This window comes from Gigantopelta aegis, chromosome 6 (assembly GCF_016097555.1).
Source record: "Gigantopelta aegis isolate Gae_Host chromosome 6, Gae_host_genome, whole genome shotgun sequence".
Taxonomy (NCBI): Eukaryota; Metazoa; Mollusca; class Gastropoda; order Neomphalida; family Peltospiridae; genus Gigantopelta; species Gigantopelta aegis.
The window spans coordinates 100,215,683-100,228,703 of record NC_054704.1 but is presented as its reverse complement, the minus strand read 5'-3'; the positions used below and the strand labels follow the sequence as shown (position 1 = coordinate 100,228,703).

The 13,021-nt window shown below is 38.0% G+C and overlaps 1 protein-coding gene across 1 annotated transcript in view; it reads right to left on the bottom strand.

The window, feature by feature from the left end:
• Window positions 1-12,238, bottom strand: part of LOC121374115 — a 29,687-nt gene extending 17,449 nt beyond the window's left edge. The window contains exon 1 of the mRNA XM_041501051.1: window positions 11,509-12,238. Within this exon, the coding sequence (XP_041356985.1) occupies window positions 11,509-11,913 (405 nt within the window). The 5' untranslated portion in view covers window positions 11,914-12,238. The remainder of the gene's footprint in view (window positions 1-11,508) is intronic.
• Window positions 12,239-13,021: the final 783 nt, after the last annotated feature.

Genomic DNA, 13,021 nt, shown 5'->3' with positions numbered 1-13,021 from the left:
CTTAAACAGGTCTCGTCAAAAATATCTTGTAGCAGCACTGTCAAGTTATTAACGCACTCATTAACAGAAGTTTTATTAAGAATAAGATCATCAATGCATGCACTGAGTTCGTTTTGCCTAGAAGTAACATTGTTAAGCGCTGTTTCTTTTTTATCAGTATTCCACTCGTATATATATGTTTTGTTACCACTTTTACAAGTACACATTGGTTCATTTACACCATCTGGTTTTCTTAATAACATGAATATAGGTGCATGATCAGAGTAAATATTAAAATCCCCAACAAAGAAATCGTGTATAACATCTAAAGAATATTTATCTACAATACAATAATCTATTAAGCTTGTTCCGTTTTTGTTATAGAATGTGATTTTTCCGGTGCAGTCACTAGCCGACCTGCCGTTTACTATTCTTACGCCAGACGCTATACACATGTTTAATAAACATCGTCCCATGGCGTTTACTTTCACATCTTCCGAGTTTCTTTTACAGTAAATATCGCTCTCGTAATCAAATAGCTTAGGAAAGCAACCGATATCATCAAAGAATGCTTTATCATTTTCTATAAAATCACTCTCTTGGCCAACACGCCCATTAAAATCGCCCATCAGTATAACATGCCCCTGATCTTTAAAATATTCAATATTTTCTTCCAATGTTTGGAATAAGTCACAATCATATACTGTATAAAACTCACTTCGATCTGGTGGTAAATATACAAAACATAAATAATTATCTACATTGTCAACAAACAGCGATTTATCACATCTTATCCAAATTATGCTATCGTGTTCCATGTTTAAAATTTCAATATTATCATTTAAATATTCTTTATATAGTAATACCAGTCCACCACCTCGACACCTCTTCCTTGGCACTACCACACTGGTATAACCTTCAAGACTTATATTGGTGTTCACATTTAACCAGCATTCCGATAGAAACACGATGTCACTGTTATTAAATAGATTACTTTAGTAGAGCACTTTTTTTTTTTCTTCTTTTTTTTATATATAAACTTTATTACCCTAGATCACTGGCAATGTCAAGGTTGGGGTGCCTTGAGTCATCGTCTTACAAATGTACAATAATAATAAAATTATAACTTATTTCATATATACATATATGCACACATACACATACATATAGATACACACACTCACACACACACACACACACACACACACACACACACACACACACACACACACACACATGCATATACACACATACATACACATAGATATACATATACACACATACACACATATACGGGCATATACATACATACATATATGATACATATGGTAGTTACATTCATTTCATTTGTCGTCTATATTGCACAAACATATCCATATTTGGGTTTTTTTTAATGATCTGAGTGTCAAAATGGATAGATAAAACGAGCATAGAGGGGAGAAAAGAAAGGGAAAAGGGATAGAAAGAAAAGGTTTGTCTATCAACACCCAAATGTTTTTGTTTTGTTGTTGTTGGGGTTGTTGTTGTTTGTTTTGTTGTTTTTTTTTTGTTGTTTTTTTTTTTTTGGGGGGGGGGGTAATAACTGCTTTAAGTGGGTGTCTAATGTAGTAAGAACATCACTTGGTATCCTAGAAATATGAATGAAGTATGGTAAAAATAGGCGAGGTTCAAAAAGAAGTATGGAAAACAGTTTTTTTGTTTTTTTCAAACAAGTTACAAAATTGTTGGGTTTTTTGTTTATTGTTTTTTTTTCTGTTATATTTTTAAAGCAAAGACTATAAAGAAAGAAAAGGTCACCAGCCTTATAAAAAGAAATATTTAGGATCTAGTAGAGCACATTGATTAATTAATAATCGGCTATTGGATGTCAAATATTTGGTAGTTTTGACATATAGTCTTAGGGAGGAAACTCGCTATATTTTTTCCCATTTGTAGCAAGGGATCTTTTATATGAATACGATAACACATACCACGGCCTTTGATATACCAGTTGTGGTGCACTGGTTGGAACGAGATCATGTTATGTTTTTTTAATCCCTTTCGTGCTAAGAAGCACATAAGGCTGTAACCAGAGATCGCCACTGCTGCCTGTCTTTTGCCAGTTTCTCCAGCAGCCCCCAGCTCAGACCGCCCTCTCGAATTTACGTCTCTACTGTCCTCATCCATGTTTCTTTCGGTCTTCCTCGTTTCCTTTTCCCAGGAGGGGTCATTCGAAGTGCCACTCTTGGCAGGGCTGTTTGAGGCATTCTGATAACATGGCCAATCCAGCGCCATCTTCGGCGCTTGATCTCCGATACCAATGACTCTGTGGAGGTTTGTTTATGGAGTTCTTCATTGGTTATGATGTTGGGCCAGAAGATATTCAGAATCCTGCGAAGGCACCAATTTTGAAAGAGCTCCAACTTTTGACCGATGGTCTTGGTAATTTTTTAGGATTCTGTTCCATACAGTAGAGTGCTTAAGACTGCTTTTAAAAAGGCGTATCTTTGTCTTCAAACTAATCTTGCTTGCTTTCCAGATGTTTCGGAGTGATGCAAAGGCCCGACTTGCCTTGGAGATTCTTGAGTGGATTGAGATCATGTTATAGCGAATACTATATGTTAGAGTGACCCTCGATCTCAGTCGCCCCACCGTTCTGCCTCCAATCCGCCGTGCCAGATACGGAAGCAAGTGGAGGAAGAAGGGTGGGTGGGTGGGGGGGGGGGACAGAGATCGAGGGCGAGTTTAGGACCATGCACCCTGAGAAAATTTTGAAAACCAGAGGTCTTGCATTCTACAGGTCACATTCATCATGGCAAATGCAACGCGTGTTAAATTAATGTCCCTGATGTATAATTTATATAGATCTATATGTATACGTTGAATACATTAACGCCACAGCCATGTACCAAATTGTTGGATCAATCAATAACTTGGAGTGAACGACTGTACAGTTCGATTAAATAATTCGTTACAATTACTTTCGCAAATACTCAATAATTTGTGCACCCCATCCACCCGTCTCGCTTCCGATGACTTTTTATTTAAATTTTGGTATTTATTGTCTTACGAAATAATATGGCGAAATAAATAAATTTGAATGTTACGATACCACACAGGCTCTCTCTCTCCCGTGCCTCGCAACTGGCATATCTGGTATGTGCTGTCCTGTCTGTAGGAAAGTGCACATAAAGGATCCCCACGAAAAATGTAACAGGATTCTTCTATTTAATAATTATGACACACTGTATTAGAAGTACTATGTCCGTATCCTAGAATTATCAAAGGTAGACCTATGCAAAATCCGACGATAAATAAATCAATGTGCTCTAGCAGTGTCTTTAAACAAAACAAACTTTAACAATGTTTGGATTAGCTAGTCGTTTTGCATTAACAGGGGAGGAACGTAGCCCAGTGGTAAAGCGTTTGCATGATGCGCGATCGGTCTAGGATCGATCCCCGTCGGTGGCCCATTGGACTATTTTTCGTTCCAGCCAGTGCAATACGACTGGTATATCAAAAGTCGTGGTATGTGCTATTCTGTCTGTGTGATAGTGCAGTTTAGTGTAAAATGGGGTGCATATATTTCCTGTAATTTTAATGTAACAAATGGCGTCCGTCAAGGTGGGGTAATGTCACCCTTATTATTTAATATATATATTGATGGCCTTAACCTACAGTTGTCAAAATGTGCAGTTGGGTGTAATGTTGGTGGGGTGTTTCTAAATAACTTCAGTTTTGCTGATGATATGTCACTTCTTTGCCCATCTATTTCTGCATTAAGAAAAATGTTAACGATTTGCGAGAAATTTGCAGAAGATTATGATATTATATATAATACAATGAAAACTGTTTGTATGTGTATTGAGCCAGAAACTCTGAAGTTGATCAATGTGCCTTCGATATATTTGTGTGGTGATGTACTGAAATTTGTTGACAACTATAAATATCTAGGTCATATCATATGCAAAAACATGAAAGACGATAAAGACATTAAACGACAGTATAGAGCCCTTTGTGTACGTGCAAACATGTTGTTGCGGCGATTTGCAAAATGTTCAGAATCTGTTAAAACACAATTATTTGTGAGTTATTGTAGTAATTTGTACGCGGGTGCATTATGGGTGAAATTTAAGCAGGATACCATGAAAGATCTTAACATATGTTATAATAATGCATACCGATGGATGATCGGACAACGACGACCATACAGTGCCAGCAAGATGTTTGTCAGTCATCGAGTAAAAAGCTTTGGCGCTTTACTTCGCTCAACAGCATATTCGCTGAAGAGCAGAATCGAAACAACTTCAAACGACCTACTTGCCCACCTGCGGTGTACAACTGTGTACGTCAAATCTGTATGTGTAAATCGCTGGCACAAGCTGCTGTATATTATGTAATCAGGTTTGTATGTGATGTTTATATATGTTCTATGGATCTCTGATCTGAAATAAAAATCTATTATTATTATTATTATATAAAAGATCCATTGCTACTAATGGAAAAATGAAGCGGGTTTCATATATATATGTCAGAATAACCAAATGTTTGACATCCAATAGCCGATGATTAGTATATGCATGTGCATGGTGTCGTTAAACAAAACAAACCTTAACATTTTGCATTAACAGTTGTGACGGCTATTCTGAGTTCATTCATTTCAACTTATTTTCGAGCTTATGCTGTCCTGAACAGTGGGTTAGTTGTTAGTAGTTAGTGAGAGAGAAGAGGATGTAGTGGTTTTACCATTGAGTCCTTAAAACTTGCTATGGGTGGGAGCCGGTACCGGGCTGCGATCCCTGTACCTACGAAGCTACCAGCCTTGTGACCGATGACTTAACACCACCGAGGTCGGTAGGTTCGTGTTACAATACGGTTTGTTTGTAGTAAAGCACTGGGTGCTCCAACCTATTGGGGGGAAATACGAATGTCGCTTCATGTGTGAATTGGCTTCCGTTTCCGTTTTTGTTTACAAAACGTGAATTTGACTTTGAAGGTTCTGACTGTATCGATAAATTAGAACAAAACAGTTTTAATTTGTCATCAGGTAAATCCATTAGAGAGAAATGAAATCCAGTCAGTCAGTTACTGTCGTTTAGATGCAGTAGCAAGAGTCCTGGGCGTACTACCCTCCAAACCAGTTCGTGTCATGTCGGCACGTGTTACAGGTTCTTACAGGCACAGGCCCTAGTTTTAACTCGTTAAAATAGACACTAAGTTTAGTTCATCTACAAACCTGTAACACATTTGGATGAAGTTACAACAGAGTTAAAGTTAAGTCTTATGTTAAAACCCGGAAATATCCTTAAAAATAAACAAAGACTATTGTCCGAACCAAATTGTTAAACTAACTTAAAGGGACACGCCCTAGTTACGGCTAGTTGTTAACCATTACGGCGTTGTTTTTCGCTATTAAACCCATTTCTTCACAAATAAAATTGCACTTTACTTACATTTTATTATTTAGAATACACATTTCCATTCACCTGAAGTGCTTTTTGGTAATCCTGGTAATCCTGATGTTTGTAAAACCACGAAATGCATTTTTTGTATTTCTTAACAACAGGCGTGCACTCGAGAAAAAACCGTTAAGCAAGCGAGGTCCAATCTATTTTTAGAGCAAATCTTCCTGTGTAAACGTCACAGACGTTGGTATACCACATGACCGTTATCATTTTTGGTTCGGTTTGTTTTCTCGTGCACGGTTCGCGCAATCAACATCCGATTTGTTGTCGTTTGCTTGTTGTTCATTTGTGAGATTTTTCTTTACAGTTCGTGAACATTTTCAGTAACAATAAAGTTCAGACAAGTAAGTGTCTCAATACAAAACGTTACAAACCCTTAAAACCAATAATTTTGCTAAGTCTTACGATATCTGGAGGGGATACAACCAGGACAGAACAGTTGGAACATGTCCAGGAGAGGTGAAAAGAACGCACCCCAAGTCTGTGCGCACTCTGTGAAATTTGTTGTGACGTAGGCATTGTTGTGCTTTGAGCGACATCTACCGGTGACATCAGAATACTAACTTTCAAAATTATTTCAAGCAATTGGGACATGGGGATTCCCATGGTATTTATCGATATAAAACCTGCTTTTTCACTCCATTTGATAAAAACATGATCTAAGTGTGTTACAGGTTTGTAGATTAACCAAAATATAATGTATTTTCGCTGGATGGAACTAGGGTGTGCGGCTTTAACAACTACGAAAAATTACTCTCCTACCTTTAATTGCCGTTAGATTTCCTCCACAGTTTGACCAGACCCAAATCTTGAAAAAACCATTACAATGACACAGATTCCACATACCAGATGCTAACCATGTCATCTATATCGACTTCGCTGGGAGCGCATAGGGAAAAAAGCATGTAATTGTGTATCAGCTGCCATTTTTACGGAATATTCTTCAAGAGAGGTGAAAGGATAGGACTTAATCTAACAACGTCATAACATGTTATGATATAAAAGAAAACGTGATGACGTCATATTATTATTATTTTTTGTTACTATTATTATTATTATTTTAATGATACCACTAGAGATCATTGATTTCATATTAATTATGTCACATACTTTGGAGGCTTTCACCCCTCTTGAAGAATATTCCATAAACAAACAACATGGCAGACGGCATTTTTCCCTATGCAATCTCAGCAAAGACAATATCGGCGACATCGTTGTAGTCTCATGTGTGGAATCTGTATATTTGTAGTGGTTTTTTTTGCAATTTGTGTCTGGACAAACTTTGGAGGAAATCTAACGGCAATTAAAGGTAGGAGAGTAATTTTTTGTAGTTGTTAACAATTTGGTTCGGACAATAATCAATAAGTTGAATAACCACTGCTTCTCAGAAGCTAAAATAAAGATAGAGTTAAACAGTTTAATCATAGTTTTAACAATCCTTTATGATATATCCGGCAAACGGTATAGTAAGAACAGTCAAGCTATTCCGATTGACAAAAATAAAGCAGGTTTAATAATGAAATATTTTCGCTGAATTAAATATTAATTCGCATTTGGCGATTTGGCGAATGACAGCTTAAACCCTGCCACTAGAGCACATTGATTTATGAATAATCGGCTATTGGATGACAAACATTTGGTAATTTTGTCAGTCTTACAGAGGAACCCTGCTACATTTTTCCATTAGTAGCAAGGGATCTTTTATATGCACCATCCCATAGACAGGATAGCACACACCATCACGAATCTCGTTCATTTGTGCAATTTTCTTCACAATTAAGAAGCATTTTCATTAACTGAAAGCTAAGAAGGATTTTGAAAACAACTGGCAAATTTTATTTTGAGATGGCGAAATAATTTTACTATATTTTATTATAAAATAACTGGTTTTCTGCAACTTTTGAAGTTTAATAGATAATTTGGCGAAACTTTGTGTTCACCTAGAACTAGCCCTGCTAAGCTTTATCATCTTTTTAAAATGTATTTTGTGAGTTCACACAAAATCTTTAACCATGCCTTTTAATCATATTTGAATATAACAAAGGTCACAGAACCTGATATTCTTTGCAGAGAATGTCATAAAAATTATAAATAAATAACAGAGGAGTGTCACACACTCAAAGGGAATATTTTGTTTTCTAAAATTTTATTACTAAGTTGTTGATTGAAAATTCATTAGCAGCTACTATTTATTGTTTAGAATTGTGTAGTGGTCTCTGAAACTTGCATAGTGATCAATGTATGAATTGCAATGTGAATCATGATAGTTAAAAGTACTACATGTAAATGTTCTTTAATTTACAGAAAGGTTTATCGGCCAATTACTAAATGTAGCTATTTTGTATAAAATTGGCTAATTTGGCAATGGACAGGGTGAAGTTTGTGTTGTTTAATGACACTACTGGAGCACATTGATTAATTAATCATTGGCTATTGGATGTCAAATATTTGGTAATTCTGACACGTAGTCATCGGAGGAAACCTACATTTTTCCTAATGCAGCAAGGGATCTTTTATATGCACTTTCCCATGAAGAGGAAAGCACATACCACGGCCTTTGTCCAGTTGTGGTGCACTGGTTGCAACAAGAAAATACTTAATCGGTTGAATGGATCCACTGAGGTGGTTCGATCCTGCGACGTAAGCACCTCTAGCAAGCACTCAACCGACTGAGTTAAATTCCACCCCCTGCTTTTTGTACATATAATTGTGTGTGTGTGTATATATATAATTTTTCAACATCAACTTAGTTATTTGGTGTTTTTCCTTTTCAGTCTATGAATAATACTCCGGCAGTTGGAAGTATTGGAACTTTGTGACAAGTCATAATAAGCAGCCAGCAATGTCGTTCGACAGCAGTAAGCTTCCCGAAGGGACTGACCCGGAACTGGCAAGGTTTGTGCAGATGGAATCACAGAAGGCTGAATTTCAGAACCAGATCCACAAACTAACAGACACGTGTTGGGAGACGTGCATGGACAAACCACGCGACAAGCTGGACAGTCGGACGGAGACCTGCATGGTGAACTGTGTCGAACGCTTCATTGACATGTCGCTCGTGATCACCAACAGATTTCAACAGCTGTTAATGCGGGGCTCGCAGTAATACGCACTGTGTAATGTTAGAACTTACAAACAGTCTGATGTGTGTCTGTGGCTCGCAATAATACAAACTAATGTTACAATAAATAGATTTGTGTCATACAAAAAAATCAGAAATGCATTTTAAATTAACCGTGCTGAGTCTTGCTACCCACAATTTACAATTTTATTTGATACTTTTTACAAAAAAATTAATTTTAATTTTTACCTAACCCTGACCAGTGTTTACTGGCTTTTCTTTCAGCGTAAGGGCCACTTTCCACTAACACGTTTTATCGTGTGCATGTCTGCGCGCTGAAATGTAATATAACAAGTCTAACTTGCTCAGTTTTGAGGCTGTAGCTGGGTTTTGAACTTCTAATAGAGGCTATACCCTACTGCAAAAACAGTTTGCTTGTTTTTGCTTAGAAGTAACACAAAAAGTTGTTTCAAATTCAGTTACATGTTCATAATTATTCCCTTTTTTCATTTATTTCAAACTAAAGCCACCTGTATATTTCTTTATTTTAAAAACATCTCTAGAGGTGAACATTTATGAAGCCACAGTTGAAGATAAATAATTATGGTCTTTTGCTAAAGTACTGTTTTAAACTTAATATGTATTTCCATGCTTTCAGGGTACCAATATACTATACTACAGTTTTAGCATGTTGTCAGCATATTACTTAGATCTATAAGTTACACAAGTAAAATATATACATTTCATTGACATATAGATTGATTCGTTCCAGTCATGATTTTGTCTTGGGGTGGGGCTGGTTGGGGCAATCACATGGTCTATGAGTCATGCGCTGGAGTGACAGGAAATATAAACGGTTGTGGTGGTGGAAAGGTGATTGGAGAATGCCACCATGACCCCTCCTGGCTAAGTCAGTGATTGGACTGAATAAACAATAGACACGGTGGGGTGAGTAGTTTTTCCTTTTCTACAGGAATTTTATATTTGCGTATGTACATTAGGATTGAAAGTCAATTGATGTATGCTGAAAATAAAACTCATTATATTAATTACATGTGTTTGTTTTCATGTAAAGAAACATGTTACAACCATTGATGATCATCAAGCATGGGTGTACATAGGATTTTGAAAAGGGGGGTTCCAAAATAGATTGCAGAGATATTGGGCATATATTTCTATGTTGAGTAAATATAATAATGTCAGATATATTAAATTATAAAAGAAATCCCCCCCCCCCCCCCCCCCCCCCCCCCCCCCCCATGTACGCCCATGTCAAGGTAAGTCTTACTCAGTCCTCATAGAGCGGGGGTCAGCCTAGCAGAGCAAGTAACCAGTTGTTAGTGTATCACTTGGTACTATGTGCTACATACATCACAACACAATGGGGGCTGGATTTAGCTCAGTTGGTTGAGTGCTTGCCTGAGGTTTGGGTTTTTACCTCATTCCAACCAGTGCACCACAACTAGTGAAAGGTTGATGTATGTGCTTTCCTGCCTATATGGGAAAGTTCATATAAAAGATTACTTGCTGCTTATGGAAAAATGTAGGTTTTCTCTGATGACACTGTCGGGATCAGGGGCGTAGCGTGATCTGGTCCGGGGGGGGGGGGGGGGGGGGGGGGGGGTCGAATATGAACCAAGTGGACCCTTTTTCTATTTTGTTTTGCACCACCAGAAACTCCATATGTATAAACCTGTATGTTTTAATTCTGAAAGCGAACCATTTGCTTACGCCCCCGAGGATTACCACGTTTGACATCCAATAGCCAGTGATTAATTAATGTGCTTTAGTGGTGTCGTTAAACAAAACAAACTTTGAGACAACATAACGAACTGGACATCTGCCTGGCTTACCGTAATGGGTGTGGTAATGTGGGGTATTAGAATGGTACCCCAAAATATAGCTAGATCAATGATTCATTCGAAAAGGTAACCACGTGAAACAACCCTGCACTTTGAGGCCACCGTGTCCACTTCCTTTAAGTATGGACAGACATATTCGTTGGTGAAATGTGTCCGCCAGACAAAATAAATCGGGGCCAAAATTTTTGCTAGATCAGCTGATTGAGTAACCAAATGAAATTTAATACAAACTGTTCAGCATACGCCCGTGCAGAAATTGTCTATGGACTCGTGTAAAACTATTTTTACATGGCTGATGGGCTGCTTTTACATGTATATATCAATAATTTATGTCACTCAAATTACTGTGAACTTGACACAGAACAATTGCTCTCGTACTTAATAAAAATATGACAAAATGTTAAAGAAGACAGAAGAACAAATTACTTGAGGGTAGTTTGGTCTGAACACCTCTTGCACACGCGACTGGTATTGAAAGGAAAATAAATTGTTTTCGAGAAATGTAGGCTATTGGTCAAAACATGACTATCCTAATTAAAGGTTATTGTGGTAGAACTAACAGAGTTAAATTTTGTTTTGTTTAATGACACCACTAGAGAACATTGATTAATAAATCATAGGCTATTGGATGTCAAACATTTAGTCAGAGGAAAAACCAGCTACACGCAAGGAATCTTTTATATGCACTTTCACACAGACAGAAAAGCACATACCACAGCCTTTGACATGTGAGCTAGATGGCAACGAGAAAAAACTCGTATACCGTGCAAACGTCGGATCCGCCGAGAGAGAGAGAGAGAGTGTGTGTGTGTGTGTTATATCACACCCGTAACGCCACATAAGGTTTCGACCTACCGGGTATACAACAGCGTTACAAATTGCAATCATTTATAAAGTTCAAATTTGAAGCCATTTTATCTGCACAGGACATTCTACTCTTCGAGTATTTATAATCAGGCCCGTAGCCAATGGGTGGGTGGGTGGACTCCCCCTCCCCCAACGGTGGCTTTTTTCTTCTTCAATATGCCCCTAAGCAACTAGCGGGTGCCTCAACATAAGCCTAAACGACCCCCCCCCCCCCCCCACACACACACACACACACACACACACAAATCCTGTCTACGGGTCTGTCATATATATCAGTGATGCAATAAGTGATTACCTCTTTCCCTCCTAACGCCCATAGTGACTTCACACCAGCCTTGGGCGTGCGACACGGTTCTTTACACACAGGGGTGATGCAGCCGTCGGTGTTACTCACAGCCGGCGTCTCGGGCATCGACGCGGCGCCCATCTCTTGTGATAGAATTTCCCCTGCTCGCGACTGAAACGCGTGATGCGGTCGTCTTTTAACTGCGTGGGACCGAGGGCGCAGACCACATTTTGATGGCACTTCTCTGGGCTTGTTGTCAATGTTCCCTGGCAAAAGTTCGTCACTAGACTGTTTGGCGTTTATTTTGGCTAGTAGGTGTTGTATTCCAGGTTGTGGCTCGCTAGAAGTATTAATAAGCGGTAATTGGAGTCTGGAAGGCTCAGTGCTGTGACTCTCCAACTGTACAGTGCTCATGTCAGTGAAGAGACATTATTATTACCTGTTTTGTTTTGTTTTTTGTTTTAATTTAAATTTTTTATTTACTCGTATGTCTATTTATAATTTGAAGGTCAGAGGTTAGCGAACAAAGAATGTTACGCATATCCTGCACGTAAGAAAACTTCCGTTTCCGTAAATTTACACTCATCAATATATATTAATGTTAGAATGTTTATGCGAGTTGTGTATTTAGCATGCTTACGCAGTAAGGCACGTGTGCAGGTACGGGGAAATGATATCGCACGCAGCGCCACTCTATTTGGCAGCGGTAAACTCATTAACTAGCCGAACGACAGTAGCGTGACGTCACTAATGATAGGGTCTCACTACACAGATCACTTCCGGGTGAGAGTTCATTAATCACGGTCCACTATAGTTCCCACGATTTGACTGGACATTATTTTGTTCTTTTTTATTCTTCCACTTTTTTTCTTTTTTTTTTTACTACCAACTGTGGAATTTCGTAGATTTTAATTATTTACTTTAATTTTTAGCCGTTCTACGCTTTAGTCACATGCTCACAATTAGGTCGGGAATAATAGAGTGGATATATCGATCGGTGCGTTACGACAATACAAATTTAGAAACCGGAATGGTGTATAGTGCACGAGCGCCACCTGTCGGAAAGTCTCTGATACAATCCTATTGTGACACATATTATGGTTCACATATTCACTTCTAGAAAATGGTGAAGAATTAAAACAATATGTATGTTTAATGGTAAGCCTTCTGGCTGTATTTTGCCCATGTTATTTTGTAATATTGTGCATCGACCTTTTAGGACATGGGTGTATAGCGCAAGAGACAGCCGGAGTGAATCGGTTAATGAACCACTTGTTCGGACCGGTACTACAGCCAGATGCTGTCATATAGCAAAAATCAGAGACGGAAATGTTCTCAATTTTGGAGTGAAAATAAATGCTTATATAATGTATGTTCGCAATGGTGTATGTTGTTAGTGCCAACGAGAACCCGTTCTGTTAGGCTAGCCTATACTATAGCCATATTAGCATAGTCTGCTTTTAGTTTTTAAAACATGTTTTTCATATATAATTTTTGTTCGTGTCAATGTAGGGAAAACAGT